This window comes from Cheilinus undulatus, linkage group 15 (assembly GCF_018320785.1).
Source record: "Cheilinus undulatus linkage group 15, ASM1832078v1, whole genome shotgun sequence".
Lineage (NCBI taxonomy): Eukaryota > Metazoa > Chordata > Actinopteri > Labriformes > Labridae > Cheilinus > Cheilinus undulatus.
The window spans coordinates 25,904,255-25,928,297 of record NC_054879.1 but is presented as its reverse complement, the minus strand read 5'-3'; the positions used below and the strand labels follow the sequence as shown (position 1 = coordinate 25,928,297).

The 24,043-nt window shown below is 38.9% G+C and overlaps 1 protein-coding gene across 1 annotated transcript in view; it reads left to right on the top strand.

The window, feature by feature from the left end:
• The window catches only part of cntnap5a (contactin associated protein family member 5a), a 253,581-nt gene that overhangs the window by 124,825 nt on the left and 104,713 nt on the right, over positions 1-24,043 (top strand). Inside the window, exons 9-10 of the mRNA XM_041807623.1 lie at positions 15,202-15,345; positions 21,301-21,460. Coding sequence (XP_041663557.1) covers positions 15,202-15,345; positions 21,301-21,460 — 304 coding nt within the window. The remainder of the gene's footprint in view (positions 1-15,201; positions 15,346-21,300; positions 21,461-24,043) is intronic.

Below are 24,043 nucleotides of genomic sequence, written 5' to 3'. Positions count from 1 at the left end.
AGATTTCGACTGACAACTCATCATTTCATGTCAACTTGGCAGCATTTTTGAGCCATCTTGCCAGGGATTTAAATCAACATCCTTGGGGCAACTAGTCTGCTTCCAAATCTGTGACTCAACTCTCCCTAAAGTTGCACAGCTTCAGAGCTTGACCTAATATGGCAGAGCATAACCGTCCAGTTTAAGCCCTTGTTATATCTTTATTTAAAATTGATTAAATACCGAGCATTATGTTGTATTTTGTTCATATTGCTAACAATGTAGCTGAAAAAAATGCAAAAATACTCTCATCTAGGCATGTATTTTAAGCTTGATAAGTAGATAAAAACATCTTATTTTGAAACACGAAACAGACATAAGGCATGCATTGCATGTAGTTAGTCAAGCATGTTCCAATAATGCAAGAAAATTTTACTCTTAAAAGTCTTGCAATGAGATCTAGAGAAATAAGTTGACATCAATCAATGTAATGGCATTTTTTGGACAGAAATTAGACATACTTTTTGTAAGACTGGAGTTTTTGCAGTTCATTTAGACCTTTGAGAGAAGAAAGAATTCATTTTTATAAATTATGTTTTATACAGAAGGCATTGGAAGTTTTTAAAGTTTGCATACTTGCAAGGAAATGCAACAGTTCAACAGAAAGGCAGTAAGGATGACGACGACCTAGGGCTAGTAAACATGGATGTAAACAATGCAGCATTAGCAATGCCAAAAATGGCCTTTGTAAATATTTCATGAGGACCCAAACTCATTGGCCACATTTTGTAGAGCTCTAGGACTCAAACTCGGTGAGTAACCCTGAATATAAGCATGACTTTTGTTTGCTAACAAGAAAAACTCCATGGGGCACCTTTAAAAGTGAACTTCTGACTTTATTTTCTGCATTAATTAAAAAGCCTTTTGAGGCCAGAGCGAGTCAGAAACCAGGCCATGGAACCGCAGTGCCAATACACCTGGGCTGTAATGTAATCTCGATGCTAAAACTAAGACATATAACCTTAAACTCGACCTTCCAGATGAGTGCACTGGGGCGTTTTTTTTTTTTCTTGTTAGGGGAACATGAGCATGCCGACCCCAAAATGCCCTTTTTACAATATGGGCTGCACCTCCTCCACAAGGCTGCTGTGTGATTCACTGGCCTTGTAATAGAGGGGACACTGGGACTTTTTTATCCCCCAGTTTAGATGTTAGGGTAAGAAAGTGCTAAAAATGTCTAGTCATACAGGTAATGTGTAAACCTTGTGTTTTTAGCCAATTTGAAGTCACAGACAACTTTCCAAAACCAGAATGAGATCCTGAGAGTTTTACCTGAGTAAAGGCATGCTTCTTGATCTTAAGCATTTAGTGTAAGTTGTCAACAAAGTCAATTTTAGCTTTTCTCTAAGGCCGTCTTTCTCTAGTCTTGGCACCATAATAGACAAAAATGTTTAATATTATCATGGGTCTTTAGCCTTGTCTGATGCAGGTTTTTGTTAAATAACATACATGACAGTTGTCCCCTACTGTACCAATAGGAGTTTTCCACAGAGTTGGCTGGGCCCCTGAAAAACCCATAAAATAGGCCATTGTGGATATCAGTCCATGTGTGTAACTGTTAGCGTCCTGGCTAACTGTTACTTCATTTTAGAGCTGAACTGCGTGCCAAGCTATTATTATGTGATGAAGTTTAAATTACTTATTTGTGTCACTTTTTAATTCCTTTTCATTTCTGTTTCCACCAATTTTTCCAATTTTTGACCCATTTCTACCACTCTTAACCACTTTTCTTCATTTTTCGACCTAATTTTGCCCTTTTTTTAACCTTTCTAAGTTCATTTTTGCAGCTCTTATCCCATTTTTTTCCTTTTTCACTATTACCACATCTAACCACTTCTTTCCCGCCAATTTTGTCCACTTGTAGCTTTTTTCCGTTAGCAGATTTTTGCCATTTTCAACCCATTTTTACTCCTTTTTAACTGCTTTCTTCTTTTTCTGCCGTATGTTCCCTTTTATAACTTTTAAAACCTATTTTAGCAACTCTTATCCCCTTTCTGCCTATTTGAAATCATTTTGACACTTTTTATCTTCATTTTTACATCTTCTTTCTGCCAATATTTTTGTCACATTTAACCCTTTGTTGCCTCTTGTAATCAATCCCCCCAACCCCTCTTTTTTTACCACTTTTCAACAGCTTTTCTTCATTTCTGCCCACTTTTGCCACTTTTTGTCTTTCTATACCCATTTTTGCAACTCTTTCCAATTTTGCTATCTTATTTCTGCCTTTTTTTTTTTTTTTGCCATTTTTGATCATTTTTTTTTTTTCCCAGTTTCCACTAAAACACTATTTCCTTATTTTTCACTTACAGTAATTTATGTTCCTTCTACTTTATTTTCTGGCACCCTGACATTTGTGTAGATCATGGCCTGGCAATGAAGTTTGACATTCTTTTCCTAATGGTTAGTCAGTGTGCCCATCTACATTGTTAACATCACCATTGAAAGTAATTCTGTTTTTAGAAAAAGGTTTGCATTTTGAAAAAAGCTATATTGTTCCATTTTGTTTGGTTTCTTTGATAAGAGTGGTTATTTTTCAGATTTGATATAAAACATGTTTATCACAGATTTTTAAAATGGACCTGGATTTTCCTGACTTCCATGGATCCCCCATTTGGCCCAGCTTTCTTTGTCTCTCCCTCTTGTACACATGTTGCAGAGCTAAATTTGTGCAAAGTCTGTAGTTGATAGGAAACAGTAACCTCAGCCCCATCATCAACAGTGATTGGCTTGTTTACCAACTAGTTAGTTTTAGCATGCTCACTTAAAATTTCAAGGGCTGTAGCAATTTATGTCATTTTTTCTTTGCCCACTTGTCTGCTTTATCATGGAGCTGGCAAAGAGTGAGGGACTTGTTAGGTGCCAACAAAGGTGGGCAATTTAAACAGAACTCACTCACTTTTTCTCTCTCTCTCTGTTAAAAGTACGACTGAAGGTCATTAAGAAGAGTGGATTCGTTCTCCACTTCTCCACTCTACTGTGGAACTGGCAGTAAGTTAGGGACTACAGCCAGCATATGAGTAGAATTTAAACAGAGCTCCCTCTCTTTTTTGGTTAAACAAATAACTTGTGTCTGAACTTTTTCATACAACTGATCATTAGAATAATGGAGATTTAAGTATTCTGAAACGTGATATTGGGTGGGTTGTAGGGTTTTATCTATGAAACATAAAATTGGTGTTGATTTTTGACAGCACTTTCTTGTTCATGTGGGTCTTGGGTGGGCTCAGCTTTTCTGAGATTCGCATATTAGGGGCACCATGGGAACAAAAAGATTGCATCAGTTTTCATCTGGAAAAAAACAGTTTGAGACAATATGGCAGAAACAGCTGACTGGACTCAGAATCTCCTTTCAGTAACCAAATGACTGACGTCACTCAGGGGTTCGTCCAGTATTCTTTATTGTCTTGCCTTGACTATCGCCAGCAAGGAGGAATAAATGTCGATCACCCAGCCCGAGGGTCTTCTTCGTCCTCCAGCTGGATGCCTCCCCCTCTTCAAAACACACTGCAGCACCATCACTGTGATTCATTCTGCAGAAATGCAGCATAGAGACAGACAGCTCTGCTCTTAATCCAACATGTGGAGACAGAATATATTGGCGTGCTCGAGTAATTTCATCCTACTTACTTTTATCACCTTTGTGCTCAATAAACTGGAAAAAAAAGTTTATTTTCCTTGGAATTACTTGGAGGAAAAATATCATTCAATCCTCTGTGTGGGATTGCTTAGCAAACATAATACAGATAACCATGATTGTTTGGGGAAGGTAGACTTGCAGCAGATGGTGGGCTGCAGGGAAATATAGATGAAGAAGACAACCGGAGCTAAGGGACAATATTCCCTTTTATATAATTTACCTCCAGCTGCATTAAATTACCTCTCTGCACCAGGGATTCTCAGGCTCTGAGCTGCAGGAGGATGACCTGGAGTCCTTTTGTTGTTTGCAATAACAAACAGCAAGATTGAGTAAGAGCTTCAAATTAATTTAGCAGAGTAATGAGGTAGTTTGATCTCTGTTTGACTTCACTGCACTCTGATAGTAATTTGGGCTATTTATCTGCTTATTTTCATTAGGATTCCTTGTTCTACTCTCCTCCTTGGATGGATTTTGTGGAGGTCAAAGCCAAAATTATTATCGAGCCAGAGCTCAGATAGCATCTTGGTTACAAATTCAAGGAGCTCGTCTAGCTCTTCAGCGCTTAGACCTGTAACATTTAAAGCATACTGAGAGATAATCCTCAGGATCTCCACTGTAAATGTCGGTAAAAGGCAGATTTAGCCTGCGTGGATGTGCTGCATCAAACAGACGTGGGGGGTAAATTCTTTAATTGCAGTCAGATCTCAGAGTAAGGCTGAAAAGGGTGCGAGCAGCTGGAATTATTCTGTACAGTGGATGTGCTGAATTTTAAGCAAACACTGAGATCAAAGCAGAGGAAAGTGGACTCAGTGCTGATAAATCTGTGTTGTTTCGCTGCACAAGGAACGTCTGGGTCAGTAAATAGGAGCATGCTGTGCGGCGCCGGGGTTATTTGAAGTTGAAAAAGTTACTTGTTGCAGACATTTGAAGCCTCTGTGGAGAGCATCAGTGCTTTGTTGAGGCTCTGAATCAGTGGTAACTTTGAATTGCTTCATCATAGGGCTCTACTAGATGAATTTTGTCAGATCAATTCGTTCAGTACAAAGCCTACACCCTGAACTTTTATTAATTCAGCCAAACAACACCCCTCCAAACTGCTAAATGAAGTCTCTTTAACTCCTCAGCAGACTATTGCAGGTGTCATATTGGAAACACATCCAGCTTACCACATTTATGTGTTCATGCAAATTACATCTTAACTCATTGAGTGCCAGCCCTTTTATTAGATGGACAGTGGCTTGTGCCAGCATTTTTGGCCATTTTGAGTCATCCTCCAAGACCTACAAAATTTTTAGTACTATGATTCTGAAAACACCAAATAGCTCAAATGAAAGAAGAAACTCTTTATTTCATCATGGAAAAAAAAAAAAATGTTTGTTTTCTCCTTCTTCCATTCCTGATTTATCTTAAGTTGAATAGAGGTTAGTTTCACCACCTTTTTTTCTAGAAAGCTGAGAAAAATACATTTTTGTGAAAGAGAGTCTGTCAAGCAAAACAATGATTTGAATGTTATAGTTTTGCCTTCAATAACATGAAAGACATCTGAAATTTGTATTACAAATGTTATTTTATTGTGAAATAAATAACAATGCTTCCAGTCACTGTCATGCCATTCACACTCTGGAACTGGACAGCCTCCACGGGACCCCCTATATGCCCACGTCCTCTCCTGCTTGCGTGTCCCCTGGCACAACCTGTAAATTATAGAAGTAATATAATAGCTATATAATATGTTTATATATATATGTATATATATATATATATATATATATATATATATATATATATAATATAGTCTATAATATAGAGTTTTTTTATTCTTACCTCTTTTTCTGCCAACAGACGGTGTTGCTCTTCTCTCAAGTCTGATTCTCAATTCACAGGAGCATTTCGATAAATTTGGCTGAATAATCATTTGGTTTCTAACATTAACTTATCTCTATCGCTCCGGGACGGAGAACAAGATCCGCTCCGCTCACTCGGCAGCCATTCCTCAGAGTCTGGGTTCGAAAAGTCTGTCTCTGAAGTGTCGTCGCTGTTTGAATCCAGCTGGCGAGAGGCTGCCTTATTTCTCCGACGCATGGGGGAGACCTCGCGGCATTCTTTAGCCTCTTGGCCGGCATAAGCAGATGACTGAAAGCGCTGATCCCTGGATTCGCTGCCGTTAAGTTCAGTGTCGGTTTCAGTGAGTAAGCAATTTCTCAGGCAAAAGTTTAAAGTTTCTTCCAGCATCTATTTCTAGAACTTTTAGCTTAGATTACCTCCTTAATGATCGCTCTGCTCTTTGACCCCATGGTCTCAACCTCTGATCTCTGTGGCTTTGTACCGTCTCTTCCAATTGTAGTGTTCCGACTACGTATCCCAGAAGCCCCAAAATTACTCACAGGGAGCATGAGAGCACCCCCTTGTGCCAGCCACCGAAAAACACTTTGACGTATATATACGTCAATGGCACTCAAGCGCTGGTTTTTAAATGACGTAAATGGCACTCAATGAGTTAACTCAATGAGTTAAACTTATATTCTTACAGGGTGAAGGATCCTGCCTAATTAGCTAATGCACAAGACAACCAAAGGTGGGCACAGATTATGAAATCTTTAATGTCATAAAATCCATTAATAGAGATGTTAACTCTACTGCAGTTTAACAGAAAACTCCATTAATAATCAGTTTAAGTTTTTGTTAACTTTTGTCACAAGAATGGAGTTCTAAGGGGCTATGACGACCAAAACCTGGCTACAAGCGCTACACTACAAGCCAAATGTGCCAATTTTTCCACCTGATTCCTGCCTTCCCACCAAAGTCAGCAAAAGCCCAATAATCAGATAGTTCTCAAGATTATCTTGACAGAATTTATTGTAGTATTTGATTTTTTTAAGAGTGATCTTTACCTCTCTTTCCCTCCTAAATCTGCTTGGTTGGTGACTGGAGGTGCTCCGACTGAAAATCAAAAATATTCAGTAGTTACTCTGGCACAACCTAACCAACTTCCAAGGTGCATGGAGGATGAAGAAAGTCTTGGAGAGAACAGATATCTCCAGCAACACTAGCTGAGAACAACTTTATAAGACGCGTTTCGGCATGTAGCCTTCATCAGGCAAACGGGTCGGTCTGATAAAGTTGTTGACAAGACCAAGACTTTTAGGGGTAGAGACCGAGTCAAGGCCAAGACCAAGACCATAAAAATCAATTTAAAAAACCATGACAAGGTTGAACAGTTAAAGAGAATCCTCTGTTTAATTTTAGTTTCCTTTTTAATCAATTTTACAAATAAAAATAAGGTTTGTGCAACTCTTTCAAAGCACATAATGCAAAAATTTAAAATCTTAACAAATTTGTTCAACTAACTTGTTGTGAAAAATAAATCCTTGTATGTATTTAAAAGCCACTGACAAGTCTGGAATTATTCTAAATATCTGAAAATGAGATGTTTATTTAGATTTATCAGGTTAATCAGGTCTAAAGTAAGTGTTCAGAGGTATTTCTGTCTAGAAGTAAGATGGACTGAGTTTTTGCAGGTGTAGCTATTTGTTGTTTTAGCAAGTGCTTCTCCTTATTATCACATTAATGAAGACGAAGAATAGCAGATCAGTGCTGGTCTCTACCAGTCATGATGGAAAATCTAGAGTCCAGTCAGTCCAAGACTGAGAAAAGACCGAGTAAAAATGCTGTTGAGTCTGAGACGAGACCAAGACATTCAAAATGTGGTCCATTCTCAAGACCAAGACCTTTCTCAAGTACTACAACACTTGTAGGAAGCACAACAAAACCATTTGTTTTTAAAATCTCAACTGGTTTTGTGATATTGGAGACCATGATATTGGCTGACTCGGGATCTGGCCTTAAAAAGGACCTACAGCCATGTAGTCTTTTTTGTTTAGTTCTGTGCCATTACGTTTTAATCATTTGCTTTACTTGTCTCAGAGAGGAGGAGACTTTTTCAGATAATTGAAGTCCTGGTTGAAACTACTTAAACTCATCAAATAAATAAGCCAGCAGAAACTCATCACACCTCCCCTTTCTGCCATTAAATCACTTTGGAGGTGTAATTTGAAGGTATACTGACAAGCCAAATAAACAAAGAGCAGAGACTGAGCTGACTAAATGCTGCTAGACTGGAGTCTTTTAGCTGCAGTATTGTTTTTTCTTTGTGCACCTTGAGCTCTGTGAGCAGCTAAAGAAGAAGAAAGTTTGGATTTTAATCAAAGTGAGTCAAGTTCATAAATTATCGAGTATCACCTTCCTCTGCGCTCTCCTCCCAAGGTGCAGCCGTGTCACATTGCCTGTGGCAAAGTCAAATGTATAGTGCAGTGGGGGTGTCTCAGTGCAATCATTAAACGTGGCTGCAGGGCTCGCCAGAGTTGTTGCAAATCAGTTAAGTTTTTCAAAATGTAACCTTCTGGTCTTACTTTTCAGTTTTATTAGAAACATTGCCTCATTGTCTTTAAACCATTTCTGTTTCAGTCTGACAGGAGGACTAAAGAATAGCTGAGGGAGAAATTGAACTGTTTGATAAAGTGCTGTACTTTAGTTTAGTGCACAAAAGCACTAATGTGGAAGGATATTGATCTGTAGATGTCTCTGTTCATCCTAGAAAACACCCACACAAACACTTTAGGTCTAATTTTAAACAAAAACACAAATACTTTTCCCTGCAGTGCAAACAGAATGTGTTTTTTGGTGTTGGAATTATTAATATGGCTTTTATTTAGATATTTTTAATTTATTTTTTATGGGATGAAGGGGGAGTTCAACAAAAGCCTTAAATGCTTCACATGCCCTAAAATAGGCTTGTACAATTTTAGCCAGGCCTGCCCACAGAGGTGTCTGGGTTTCTAAAAAAACCAAGAGAATGGGCCCTAAATAAAATGATGATATTAAGGCATGTGTGGTGGATCAGTAGAATCCTGACTAACAGTTTGGAGCTGAACAAGGTGTCAACCTTTAGTGAGTTCTGATATTCTAGTTACTTGTTTATGCAACTTTTTCTTGGTAGATATATTTTGGGACTTTTTTGCATTTTTTCATAGAGCAGGACAGTGGATAGAGTCAAAATCAGGCACGAGAGCGCTGGGAGAGACATGCAGGAAAGTAGCAACAGGCCGGACTTGAACCCCAGCCTCCGAAGTAGGAGGGGCATGAAAAAAACCACCAGGCCTTCTGCATCCAATTCATGCCACTTTTTAATCCCTTTTCATCAGTGTTTCTGGCTGTTTTGCCACATTTAGCCATATTTTACCTTGAACTCTTTTTTGCTACCTTTTAATGCCTTTCCACTACTCAAGCTGACCATTTTGGCTACTTTTTGCCTCTGTATTTCTTTGTTGCCACTTTTCAGCCATTTGGCCACTTTTTAACCACTTTTTACATTTTCCTACCCATTTTTTAACCTTTTTGCCTCTTCTATCCCATTTTTGCCGCTTTTTGCTCTTTTGAGCCCATTTTTTTCCTCTTTGACTTGTTTTTGCTACTTTTAACTCCTTTCCACTACTTTTGCCACCCATTTTTGCAATGTCTTCACCACTTTTTGACAACTTTTTCCTCTGTACTTCCTTGTTACATTTTTTTACTTCTTTTTTCTGTCACCCATTGTTGCAGCTTCTCATCAATATTTACCATTTTTGCCCACCTTCAAACAGTTTTGACCATATTTTATCTACTTTTCATCATTTTTCCATCTATCTGTCATTTTTTAGCCTTAACTCATTGAGTGCCAGCCCTTTTATAAGATGGACAGTGGCTTGTGCCAGCATTTTTGGCTTTCAAGACCCACAGAATATTTTGTACTATGATTCTGAAAACACCAAATAGCTCAAATGAAAGAAGAAACTCTGTATTTCATCATGAAAAAAAATGTTTGTTTTCACCTTCTTCCATTCCTGATTTGAAGTTGAATAGAGGTTAGTTTCACATGAAAGACGACTTTTTTCTAGAAAGCTGAGAAAAATGCATTTTTGTGAAAGAGAGACTTTCAAGCAAAACAGTGATTTGAATGTTATAGTTTTGCCTTCAATGCCTTAAAAGACATCTGAAAATTGTATTACAAATGTTATTTTATTGTGAAATAAATAACAATGCTTCCAGTCACTGTCATGCCAGTCACACTCCGGAACTGGACGGCCTCCACAGGACCTTCCCATGCGCCCACGTCCTCTCCTGCTTGTGTGTCCCCTGGCACAACCTGTAAATTATAGAAGTAATATAATAGCTATATAATATGTTATATATATATATATATATATATATATAATATATGTAATCTATGATATAGAATTTTTTTGTTCTTACCTCTTTTTCTGCCAACAGACGGTGTTGCTCTTCTCTCAAGTCTGATTCTCAATTCACAGGAGCAGGAACACATGAGTGATGGTTTCATTCGATAAATTTGGCTGAATAATCATTTGGTTTCTAACATTAACTTATCTCTATCGCTCCGGGACGGAGAACAAGATCCGCTCCGCTCACTCGGCAGCCATTCCTCAGAGTCTGGGTTTGAAAAGTCTGTCTCTGAAGTGTCGTCGCTGTTTGCATCCAGCTGGCGAGAGGCTGCCTTATTTCTCCGACGCACGGGGGAGACCTCGCGGCATTCTTTAGCCTCTTGGCCGGCATAAGCAGATGACTGAAAGCGCTGATCCCTGGATTTGATGCCGTTAAGTTCAGTGTCGGTTTCAGTGAGTAAGCAATTTCTCAGGCAAAAGTTTAAAGTTTCTTCCAGCATCTATTTCTAGAACTTTTAGCTTAGATTACCTCCGTAACGATCGCTCTGCTCTTTGACCCCATGGTCTCCACCACTGTGGCTTTGATCTACCGTCTCTTCCGACTGTAGTGTTCTGACTACGTCTCCCAGAAGCCCCAAAATTACTCACAGGGAGCATGAGAGCGCCCCCTTGTGCCAGCTGCCAAAAAACACTTTGACGTATATATACGTCAATGGCACTCAAGCGTTGGCTTTTAAATGACGTATACGTCAATGGCACTCAATGAGTTAATAAAGGACCATGATTTTCCTTACCTCCATGGGCCCCCAGTTTGGTCCCAACAAGCTCTCCCCTTTACCCCCCTTCAAGGTTGGCCTTGGATTTTGTCTACATGTAAACAAGGTAGACCACTCAACACGTGCATACAGCAAACAACAATGGGTTAAGCTTTTTTAATTTAATGAATAAATCTCAGAGTGTTCAAGGAATAATCTGAGCAGCGAGCACCGTGAAGCACTGATGCTTACCCATTTACCCCATTTTGAATGAGCACCCCAAAAAGATTGAAGTTACAAAAATCAAATCAACACAGATAAAAACAAGAAAAAAACAAACTAAAGCCTGAGTAAGATGGGCTTGAAGACACAGGGAGGACTTCCCTCTCCAGTATCCGGGGAAGTGACTTCCACGGTCTTGTTTCCCACACCTCACTCTCTATTTTCTGCCAGTTTGGGTTGTCAAAGATTTGAAGCAGCTGCCACCGCAGTTTGGTGCAAAAATAACGTGTAAAGTCACATGAAACTGTGTATCTCCTGCAGGCAGCAGAGAGGCTCTGTGGTGTCGTCTCAGTCAGAAAAAGAGTAGGCGAATGTTTTCTCAAGAGTTGAGCAACAGTCAAGCAGATCACTGACGTGACACACACTAAATAAAATAGGATCTGTGGCAGCAGAGATAGCACTCTGACCCCTCCAGCTCAGCAAACAGCAGCATGGGAAGGAGATGATGAGATATATATATAAGAGCCCAAGAATGGGGGGAAGGGAAGCCTTCACTGACGCTCGGTCTGCAGTCCCTGGCGGCTTCACTGCCTGTTCCATGAAACAGTTAATGGAGTGGAGAAAAGGCGCCCATGGCACTCGCAGTCTTAGGGGATAAAAAAAAAAGGCTGTGCTGTGAGCGAAAGGCATCATTGGATTGTGAGACAGATTCTCAAGTTTTCCCAAGAGCCCGGAGAGATCAGGTTTTAGACTAACTGAAATAAGTCCTGCTGTGCACTCTGCATGACCGCCATGTCCCCTCTGAGCTCCCGAGTCGCTGCACAGCTCAATCTGGATGCTAATTCAGCCGGCGACCAGCAGCCAGAGTGGAGGTGTGGCTCAGTAATTTCTATTCACAGCTGTCATCGCGGCGTTGTCCTTTTGACAGCTACGTCTCTCTGAAATGAGCTGTCAATTTAGAAGAAATTGTTTGTAGGCTGAGCTGAGTTGGCTTATTGCTCATCTTTTTGGGATTTAATGGAATATTTTAAAGGATGAGTGGGTTTAAACTGAGTCTCAGATGAAATTTTAGTCCCAGGTGTCAAAATATTTGGTTAAGCAAATGACCATTTAAAAAGCAAAGATCAGCTTTCAGCTATTTAAACAGGCAAGGAACTTTAGCACTCTGATAACAATTCACAGTGAGACTATTCAGCCAGTTTAATATTTCCTTCAGGAGCCTGGAAGGAAAATTGACTGTTAAAATTACAGTAATGTTATACGCTGGAAGTGTTTTTATTGTGAATTTATTTTAATCAAAAGGTAGAAATTGATCCAAAAATACCAATTTACATTAAACTTACCATTGTTTATCTAATATTAGGTGCTTAAATTACTTTTTTAACTCTTCATCTGGAGGCTGAACAGTGGTGCAGAAAGCTTGCAACAGCCCAGTTTCAAACCTGAAAACTGTCACATAATGTAACATTAGGCTCAAAGTATTAACCTCTATATTTTTATTTTATAAACAGAGAATTTCAACCCAAACACTTAGTTTTAGATGCATTAAAATCATTCATTCATTCTCATTCTTTGTTACTCTGCAAATGCTTCCTAAATAATGTTATTGTCTCCAAAGGCATGGATGCATTCTTGGGAAGTGTGACTGTGTAATGGAGTGTCAACAGTTAAACCAACACCAGTTAGGCTGTAACACCAGTTCCTTACATAAGACCAAATAAATGATAAAAGGTAGTGGTAAATCACTAGTTTCATCACAATGTGATACAATATTGACTCTTTGGACAATGGTACAAAATTTTCTGATTTCACAAAGTCTGCAATGATAACATTTTGAATCTATTCTTTTCAGTAGCCTACGATTGATGTTGGACAATATTATTCACCATTTGAACACAGTTGAAGAAAAAAAAAGCAGTTTTAGCAATGCAATAGCTAAGAGGTGTCTGCATTTTTATGGTTGGAAAATAAATAATTTAGAGCGGAAATGATTCATCAAGTAATTCCAATCACTTGATTACAAAAATTCCTGGGGAATTTTTCTGCTTCGAGTCTTTGCTTAATCAGTCAATTTCCATATACACTTACGGGCCACTTTATTAGGTACACCTTGCTAGTACCAGCTTGGACCCCCTTTTTGCTTTCAGAACTGCATTCATTCTTCATGGCATAGTTTCAACAAGGTGTAGAAAACATTCCTCAGAGATTTTGGTCCATATTGACATGATAGCATCACACAGTTGCAGCGAATTTGTCGGCTGCACTTCCATGATGTGAATCTCCAGTTCCACCACATCCCAAAGGTGCTCTATTGAATTTAGACCCCTGACTGTGGAGGCCATTGGCATACAGTGAACTCATTGTCATGTTCAAGAAACCAGTTTGAGATGATTTAAGCTTTATGACATGGTGCATTATCCTGCTGGAACCATGCTCAATTGGTACTAAGGGGCCCAAAGTGTGCCAAGAAAATATCCCCAGCATCATTACACCACCACCAAATTCTGACCCTACTGTTTGAATGTCACAGCTGAAACTGAAGCTTATTGGACCAGGCAACATTTTACAATCTTCTATTGTCTAATCTTAATGAGCCAGTGTGAATTGTAGCCTCAATTTCATGTTCTTAGCTCACAGGAGTGGCACTCAGTGTGGTCCTCTGCTGCTGTAGCCCATCTGCTTTAAAGTTTGATGTGTTGTGTGTTCAGAGATAGTATTCTGCACGGTTGTAATGAGTGGGTACTGTTGCCTTTCTATCATCTGGAACCAGTCCACCCATTCTGTTGGACCTCTGACATCAACAAGACACAACTGCTGCTCACTGGGTATTTTCCCTTTTTCTGACTATTTCCTGTAAACCCTGTAAACCCTAGGGATGGTCGTGGGTGATAATCCCAGTAGATCAGCAGTTTCTGAGCAGCCTGTCTGGCACCAACTACCTTGCCACGTTCAAAGTCACTTCAATCCCCTTTCTTCCCCATTCTGATGCTCAGTTTGAACTTCAGCAAGCCGTCTTGGCCACATCTGCATGCCTAAATGCATTAAGTAGCTGCCATGTGATTGGCTGATTACCTATTTATTTAACAAGCATTTGAGCAGGTGTACCTAATAAAGTGGCCAGTGAGTGTAGAGGTATCTCGCCACTCCCTGAGGGGGAGGTGGAGGGAAGGGTCCCAACCCCCAGAACCACTGACATAGTTTATGTTCATAGTTCTTGTGTGTTTTTTATGACTTGAGATTCAGTCTGTGGTGAAGTGATGAATTCATATTACCTTTGTCTAACTGTAATCATGAGTTTGATAAATGAAAGGGTTTGGAGGAAGTTTTATTTAACAGGCACAGCAAGGCCTCATAATGTCATACAAAGAGGGAGTTAATGGAAGGAGAGCTGCTGTCCCACGTAGATCACTTTGAGTGCAAACAGCTTATATTTAAATTTAACATGAGATATCAGACTGCTACCACTGCATTCAAGGACGCATGAAACATCAAATTTTTGCTCCTCTGTGTAACTGCACAGTCTATATGTAGACAAAACTACTTTGCTAATAATGCTGGCAAATTTCAAATGCTCTTAAATCAGTCAAATCTTGAAATTATTGTGTCATCCAGTTGTAAAGTTCAGATTTTTCAACTATGTTTAACTTTGTTAAACAGCACCATTTTTTTAAAACTTAGACTGCATATAACTGGATTATTCACTCATATATGTTGCATCTTCTGAGGTGAAGTCTGTTTTAAATATTTTAAACCATATTTTTTTCTTTAACTGTTTAACAATTCTTTTTCTGCAACAGTGCCTTTTAAAATGCAGAGAGGTTATAAATACAGTCTGCATTTTGTGGTTTCATTACACCACAGGCCGTAAGCACTCACATTATTTGTTTTAGACGAATAAAAAGCTGACATTCCCTCTTATTTACACATTAGTTTGCTCTAAATAATGTAGCGTGCAGTCAGAGTTTAGTTGACAAGTAAAAGAGCGGAGGAGGGAGAGATTTTTGCTTGAAGCTTTAGGCTGTCTCGTGTGTCAGCGATGTGAAAACAACTGTGGGAAGGGACGCCACTGAAAGAAAATCTGGGGATTTGACGACAGTGTTTACAGCTATCACTAAATTAAGAGTGCACAAAAAGTGCATCTATAATCCCAAACATTGGTGACATGAATAACAAGCCTACATATTTATGAGTGGCTTTTGTTTGAGTTAACATAAACATTTTTGATGATATAACTCTGAAAACTTTGACTGCTGCCCTCAGGTCTACAACACAACCCTTATCTCCCTCTGTGCTACAAGGAAGTCTTCATGAGAAACATTTATTTCTGCAGGTCACAGAGTGAACGATGGGCTGTGGCACTCGGTGAACCTCAGCATGAAGAGTCTGCAGATCAGTGTGACCGTGGATGGAGAGCCTTCATCGACAATCGAGCTGTGGGAACAGCTGGGAACAAGAGGAAACGTCTACATCGGAGGTAGGGAGATTCTCATATGGCTGTGGTGTAAAAATGTCTGAAGCTCTTGTGTGCAACGTTTGGCTGAATACGAAACAGACTGGAATGATCCCTCTGACTGATGAATCTTTAAGACCCACAAAAACAAACCAGACCATCACAAACAAGATTGTTTCTATGTTGTAATACATAAAAGCTCTGCTGGGAAACATGTCTGATATTTATGATTAAGAAACTGTCTTTTTTTACATTTTACATCAGCTACTAGGATTTGTCACAGAAACCAGTATTTGAATTTTGATCAAATATTAGTAAAGCTCAAAGATATGTAAAGTGTGCACAGGCATTACTTTCAACATTCCACATGCCTGCTCAGACAAAGTCGTAAATTGATTTAAAACATGTCTGTCTGCTCTATGAGGGACAAAAACAGGACTAGGCCCACTTAAATCAGGAACATTTGGACATGAAAGACATTCAGAAAGACAAAGTGGATCATGGACATTGATATATGTGACATGTGATCAGTGATGGAGGTCGTAAGGTGAAAATGCTGATACTTGTTTGATACCAAGTGCTGTAAACGATGCACTATCTATCAATCTGATGTCCGATAGCACTGAAAGTCAGAGGTGTGGACTCGAGTCACGCGACTTGGAGTCAAGTCAGACTCGAGTCACAATTTTGATGACTTTGGACTCGACAATATCATCAAAGACTTTCAACTCGACTTGGACTTTGACATCAGTGACTCGGGACTTGACTCGGACTTTATTCGGATGTCTTGAAAATACTTGAGATTTTCAGTGAGTGTGTTGATTAAAATATGCCCCCATTCAAACTAACGCAGTGATACTCAACCCGCGGCCCTCGAGCCGCATGTGGCTCTTTAGTGACCAGTTGCGGCTCTTTTGAGGCTTACTTTAAAAAATACTTCCAAAATCCTCTATAAATATAAGTCCACACAAAGAAGACAGACTTTAACTTTCAAATTCAAATGAAAATTTGTGTATTATTACCATTGGATGCACGCTGGATGGAGGAACATGCGTAAAAGAAGTTAATTCATAGAGGTGCTGTCTTGTGTTCAAATTGAAGCTTCTAATGCCCTCGTTTTAACATTTCTTCAGTCACTCCCTGCCAGTGCTCTCCCATACTCGTATTTAATGATGACTTTTACGTTGCTCATCATCATCAAGCACAAGCCAAGCACACACGGATCACATTTTGAAATAATGTAAAATTGAGTAAAACTTGTCCAAACGTGGGTGTTTTATTTGATCTTAAACGTACTAATAATAAATACTGTCAAAAGGGCAGAAACAGAAAAATGAAAGCAACAAACTGGCAGGACAGAACGATTTGTGAGGGGGAGCTACAGGTGTGAGGCAGGGCTGGTTTAAGCCATTTGGAGGCCCAGGGCAAAGACCAGTATGTGGACCCTCCCCCTTTAGCTAAAAGCAATAATAATGAGAGGAAAAAAATAGAAAGCATAACTTTAAGTTAACAGAGTCACAGAACTACAGTAAATGTCCAAATATGAAATATAAATACCCAAACAGACACCCATGATTCATCAGTTCTTTTTTTTTTTTGTTTATTCACTAGGAGGCAGTCATTGTGTTCACATAACTTGAGGTCTTATAACTTAACACATAACACATAACTTGAGGTTAAGAACTGGTTATAACACCTTAAACCTAATGCTGACCAGTCAAACATGTTCACTTACAAACACACACAAACCCAATATATCCACTCTCACACCTATACAAAAGACACACTCACCACACAGACACACACACACTCACATTAGATAAGTTGAAATGACTGTACAATGTCTTCAGAAGTTCATTTGTTGTTGCACAGCTTAGCACTGATTATATCCTGAATGCTATGTCAGCACTCTTTCCTGTGTGAATAAGTTCTGTCACACTTGTCTTATTTTATTTAAAAAAATAAAACAATTCAAACTGCATTCATTGGATTTGTCAAATTTAATTGATTGTTACATTGTTAAAATGGCATTTTATTTGGTAAACAGTGCTTATGACTTGTAAGGACTCGAAAATTTCAAGCCTATGACTTTGGACTTGACTCGACTTGTCTTTACTTGAGAATTGACTTGTACTTGCACATCTTTACTTGAGACTTGACTCAAGACTTGGGATTAAAGACTTGAGACTTACTTGAGACTTGCAAAGCAATGACTTTCTCCCACCTCTGCTGAAAGTACCAATGTTTTAACTTAAAAACCCCAAATATTTCAACTAGGATTGGGCATATCCGTTTTTAATACCATATACCCTCCCTAGATTTTACAGGGGTTTATGGTATTACTGCCAAGTTTCAAAAATTGTTGGAGTGCACGCACAAGCAGAGCACATGCCTCTACAGGCATTTTCTTTAATTCTTGATCAAAATGCTTCAGCTCAAAAACCACATTTATACGGCGACGTTTACAGGAGTGCTGGAAGTGATTAACAGGTTAACATTGTCTCATAGAAATAAACAGTTACTTTAGGACAAAGGTGCAAATGACGTTTCTTTATTTTTCCTCCGTACAGACGTGTGCTCTTTTTCTCTCTCTTCCCTCCCCTCCTCCCAGAGCTTATATGAGAAATAATAACCAACTTTTATCACATAGCATCTGAGAATGTTAGGCACTGTTCAGTGTGCTTTTAACAGATAAAGATTGGCCTTAAATATTATTTCTGCGTAGTGCAACAATACCTTGCTCTGTCCTAAATGTTAAAAAATACTTTTATGCGTAAGATAACCACTTAGCACCAATTAAATTAATCTATTTAACATTTAAGCTGAAAAAATTAGTTCGAACATTTTTGAAAACCCTTCAGTGGATTTTATTGTGCCTGGCATTGCTACTGCTGCAGGATGCAGCTTGTGTGGTTATTGATAAACTTCATAATTTTGATCTCTGATCTACACTCAGTAAGATGAATTAAAGTACTTTTAAACTTACGTTGTTGTGGATCACAACCAACGGTCATACTGCTTGTGCTAGCGCTGTGCCAGGCCATGGTGCATGAGTTTCTATGTGCCAGTGTGTATGTGCACATTTGTTGTTTGCCAAATTGGCCTGACATCTTTAACAGGAGTTATGTCATCTCTTTTAAAGCATTTTCACACTCAGACAGTGGTGCTGCTGGAGGGAATGGACCCATACTCTCAAGGCATTTATCAATAATGTGCGCTTTTTATGCCGTACCATCATAATGACGGTAATGAAAGCAATAACGTGGCTATTTTTGCAAGACACAGTATGTGGTCTTACCGTAGTAGCGCCCATTCCTAATTTCAACTGAATCATGCTGCAAGAGGAGATAGAGAGAGAGAGAGTGTATAATGGGCAATCAAATATGGGCAAGTGCCAGTGTCCTTTTGAAAAAATATAGCAGTGATACAGGGAGAAAAGATGTTATTTACTGATTGTTTAACAGTATTTACATGCCTTATTTCCATATTTCAAGATATAATCTACTGACTGTGATGCGATGTGTATAGCCTCTTCACCTGTTTCAATACCAAGGCAACAGAAAATGACCACCTGGACACCCAAAACTGGTTAATTTAGACATTCCTGATTTTAGACCTACATATTAGAGCAAAGAAAAAAGATCACTAATTACCAGTTGTTATTGTTGACTGCCTCTTCTGCTGTATGTCTATGACACACTGTCCATAGCAGCTTTGGGTTGAAAGGATGGCTGAATATCTATTTCCTTTCATACCTGTGGTACTCAAAAGACTGCTGAGCATAGATCTGATATTATATTCCTCAAAGAATGTTAAATTATAAACATTTGGAAATACTTTGACAGCCTTAGTACCAATTGTATTTCTTTAATTCTTGTAAGAAACATCTGGTAACAATTAATATTATCCACATTAATTTGACAAGACCAAACAGACGTGTCATTTTGAGATATTACTAGCCAAAAATAAGGCTTGAATTTGTTATCAGTAAAACTGTGTGCCAGAGCAAAATGCAGATTTCAGTGATTGAGTTTCTTAAAATAAGACACTGCATCTCATTCCAAGAAACTTGTCAAGTTATGTTTAATTGCTGCACTGGGGAAATCATTTTAAGTAAGGACTTTTCAGGTGGATAAAAGGATTCATAACGATTTATTTTTAGACACATGTCCTTGGCCACATTTGGGTTTGTATTTGTTTGTTTGTTAAAGGGGCAATATGCTGAATTTACATTCTGAAACATCTAAATAATTTAAGAATGTCCAAACCAATGTTCTGTATTTCAGATGAATACCTCACTCAATTCCAAAAGTTTTCAAAGCCAGAGAAATGCTTTTATTTCTCCTTGGTAGTTGGAAGTGACTTGACCACCACGACAGGACGACATGTTCATCATTACTGTGGAAAGATCAGATTTAGCTCCAAATACTTCTCTTGATATCACAGTACTTTTTGTCTTTGCAGTAATAGTATTGCATTGTGGTTTTTCAAAATTAACAGAGATATCATATTTAAGTGCATGCACACATGCTACAACCCAAATTCTTTCCTGAAAAAAGCCTGCAAAACCTATAGATACTCAATGTTGATTCGTTATTAGTCATTTAACCCATTGAATGCCAGTTCAAATGCATAAAACTAGATGTTTTTCATGTAAAACACCTTAAAAAGGATATAATTTTTATCAGCATCAGGCAAATTGGATTTCTTAGGGGTTATGTGCAAATGATGAGCTGCAACTTTGATTTTTTTGAATTGTATTTTTGAGTATTTTTCCACACTTTTCTGCATTCATTTTTAAAATCAACATTAGACCTGATAATGGATAATAAGTTTTTTTTTTTTTTCATTTTTTTTCTTTTGGAAGTGGGGGTGGGAGATTTAACGATTTAAATGTCAGTTTGATTGCATAAAACTCCTTTGTTTTTCATGTAAAGAAAAAAAGGGGGGGGGGGGTAATTTTCATAATCTTCATGCAAGTTAACCTTGCAAAGCAGATGGATATGCCCGTTTCCTTGTTTTTCACTGGCGAATCCATCTTGCGAAGCTCCCATCTGAACTGTTTGGGCCGGTTAGATAGCGTCAGGACCAATCAGCAATGAGGGGCAGTACTTTCAGGCACAGCAGAGTCGTGACGTTAACAAGCAGCAGCAAGAGCTGGTGCAGTTATGGAGGAAGAGATTAGCGTGGATGCTGCTAAAGCGCCAGTTTTATCAGAACTTGACGACATTTCTTTGTTAGAAGAAGAACAAAGAACAGCAGTGAGTTGTTTTTGCCGCTCCTGAAATAGTAAACACAATACAGAACTGCATTACATGAACCCTGGCAATGTAGACATGTAAGTACATGACTTTTGTCGTTTTTGAAAAGAAAATAACTTAATGCTGTTCTTGTTCTTTTAACGAAGAAGTGTCGTCAAGTTCTGATAAAACTGGCGCTTTAGCAGCATCCACACTAATGTCCTCCACCATGATTGCACTGGCCTTTTGTTGCTGCTTACTTATGTCACCACTCCGCTGCACCCGAAAGTACTGCCCCACGTCACAGATTAGACCTGTCACTTTCTAACCGGGCCCAAACAGTTCAGATGGGAGCTTTGCAAGATGGATTCGCCAGTGAGGAACATGGAAATGGGCAAATCCATCTGCTTTGGTTATTAGATTCTACTATCATGCCAGTTCTACTGTGTCCATTTAAACAACTGTATTTTACCCTTTCACTTCAGTAGAGCAGCTTTATCAGTAACTCAACCAAAGGTATTTTTTTGGACAAGTATTCATTCTACTTGAAAAAAGAATATGAGTACTTTACTTCCTCTGTAAATAATATCCACTCTTTTGATAGGTGCCTCCTACAACCCCACTCCAAACCATGAAAACGCAGCCTTTTATTCTCTCTCTTTCACTATGTAACTGAATATTTCCTGGAAGCTCACCGTGCTCTTTTAAAAAGGTTGTATCTCATGTCATCTCCATCCAGGATGTCCCTCCATGGCCTGTCAGCGCCTGACTCCGGCCTTCCAGGGATGCATGCGGCTCATTTTCATCAACGGCCAGTCGCTGAATCTCAGTCATGTACAGCAAGGGCTGCTGGGAAGTTATAACGAGCTCCAGTTTGACACCTGCAATATACGAGACAGGTAAAGCAGATCCTTATGTATACTTTTCATATAATTATCGGAAAGAAAGATCTTACAGGAAACCTTGACATCTAACAGTCAGAATATGTCAGAGATAAAAATGGGTAAAATATGACTAAAGTTGGCAGCAGAGTTATTCATGCCCACATTGTTAATTTGAGGATGGCAGTGTGTTGTCTGCAGAGCTTCCTGAAAGTCACTGACATCTTGTCCTATAGACACAAACACGCTGACAGAATCAGCCAATTAAATAGCAACAGAAAGTCGACAACACCCTCTCTGGCAGAGGACTATGCTAACAAGCTGCTCCCCACTGGCCTGGATGCCCCCCCTCTGTCTCCCCCTCCCTCATTACCCTGCACAGCTGTGAGCTCTGTGAACAGGATTGGCAGACCTACGAGCTCGATGAATGTCTGCGTGCTGCTCGGAACATTTATAGCACCGAGACAAACATGCAAACTGCAGCTTTCTACCTCGTATTTGCCCCGAGGAGACTTTCTTCTTTGTCAGACTTCAAACTACCTGCTTTCTAGTCCAGATTGTTTGCTGTCAGAGGAAATGCAAACACGACAGCGCTGCCAGTCTGTTGTGTCAGTGGACGAAGGGATGCACTGTAGGAGATGACAGAGCAGTGGAGTGCGATGTTTGCTTTTATCATGCTGAGGCGCATGGATCTTTCTCATTCAGGTTTTTTTTTTTCTCCTGAACAAACATGAGCATATTGTTGATGAGAGCTGAGAGCGAGTTTTTAGATGATAAGTAGCTCCTAGGTAATTGCCATTGAAAGCTACAGGGGATAAAAGAGCTGGGAGGGAAAAAGCAAAGGAGTACAACTCCAAAATATTAGTCCCAAAACCTGGGAAGGGCAATTATTTTACCAAGAGTGCCACGTCAGCTTTATTTTCACTGCCAGTGAGCCAAATTGTTTCACACTGCATATACTATCAAGTAGTATAGTATCTTCAAGAGAATTATCATCAAAACTGGGAGACTAAACATTCTTTTGCATTATCAAAAGTTACGATTAGGTGTGCTTGCTATGGTATAATTGCACAAGCGTACACAGGTGTGCAACATGCATGTGACATATAAACAATACAGATGTTCCTTTTTTGCAGTTTTAAGCTATGCTGGTTTGCTGGAGGGCCATACCAGACTAAAATAGCTCAAAATAAGTCATAAAGTGAGTTCAGTCAGGACCACTGTCAAGAAAGACACCTGATTTCCAGGTTTAAATATTTCTCTCTCTTAGTAGTAATTAATATGCTCTTATTTCTGTTATTTATATTTGGTAGTGTGGCTGTTCTGGGATCCCCCTGTCCTTCCACAAGCCAATGTGGAAAAGGAAAGCCTGAGTCAGTGAGAGAAGTAGCAATAGACCCAGAGCAGAGCAGGCATCAGTAACAACAGAATGACATTGATTACAGAATGACATTGATTAAGTCACATATAGAATGAAGGAGGAGCTGAGGTGGAGGAGAGTTGCAAACAAGCAGCTTACAGAAGGAGCTGCAAAGCATAGCCAGGCTAGAGCGGTTAAAGTAAGATAGCCAGCTAAGAGGGAATCAGCTGGGGGTCAGCTGACAAGGGCTTGTGTGAGGTCAACTGATCTTGATTATGTAACAGCACTTGACTTTTGAATGTTTCGTTTCACTAAAATCTCAGAGACAACACAGAGGACAAATGAGAAGTTTCTTGCACTTTGTGGTACCACACAGATTTTTTTTTTATCTATTATTTTATCGTTAACTCCTGAAAAGTATAAACGCTGTCACATGAATCAGGGATCATTGGACATTGGTGAGTCATTTTGTACATGCACTCCAACATATTTCTAAATGTATAACATATGTCAGTCCTTCCAGGAAAAATACCACACCAAGGTTATTCTGTAACTGATGGGTTTATTTGTTTCAGCTCATCATCGTAGTGTAATCCACTGTCCAACAGTTTAAATATCAGTACACTGCATTACAAATGAGCATGCATTCATGTTATACAAATTGGATATAAAACATGTGCAACAATCAGAAATAAACATGAAATGAATCCTCGCTGGCTGAACATAACCAAGAGGGAATGAGTCCAAACACATCTTACGAAAATCATAGAAAAGAAAAACCTTTGTTAACTTCCAAAAATCTTGAGAATTGTCTCTCCTTGCTATTTGTGCTTCTCAAAAACCATGTGCATCAGCTGAAAAGGACATCCTGGACAAGAAGCACCAGCAAAATAGTCCCTACCTAACATTAAGTATTAAAAATCAAACACCTAAACAAAAATAAATAACTAGATTAAAAATGCAAACAAAACAAATCAAATGAAATAATTTTTATGGCATTAAAACTTGTTAAACGTTGTATTTGACAGAATAAGCTGATTTAAGCTGTCTCCTTGCTCTAAGGTATTGTTTTAGACCACACTGGTTGCAGCATTCTTTCAAACAATCATTCTGAAAGTCAGCATAATAAAATACATCTGGTTGACTGCATTTAATTCACAAATAAGCACATTGGGAAGAATTACATTTCACTGTAAACATTAACTTTCAATTGTGTGTTTTGAAATGCAAAATATCAAATT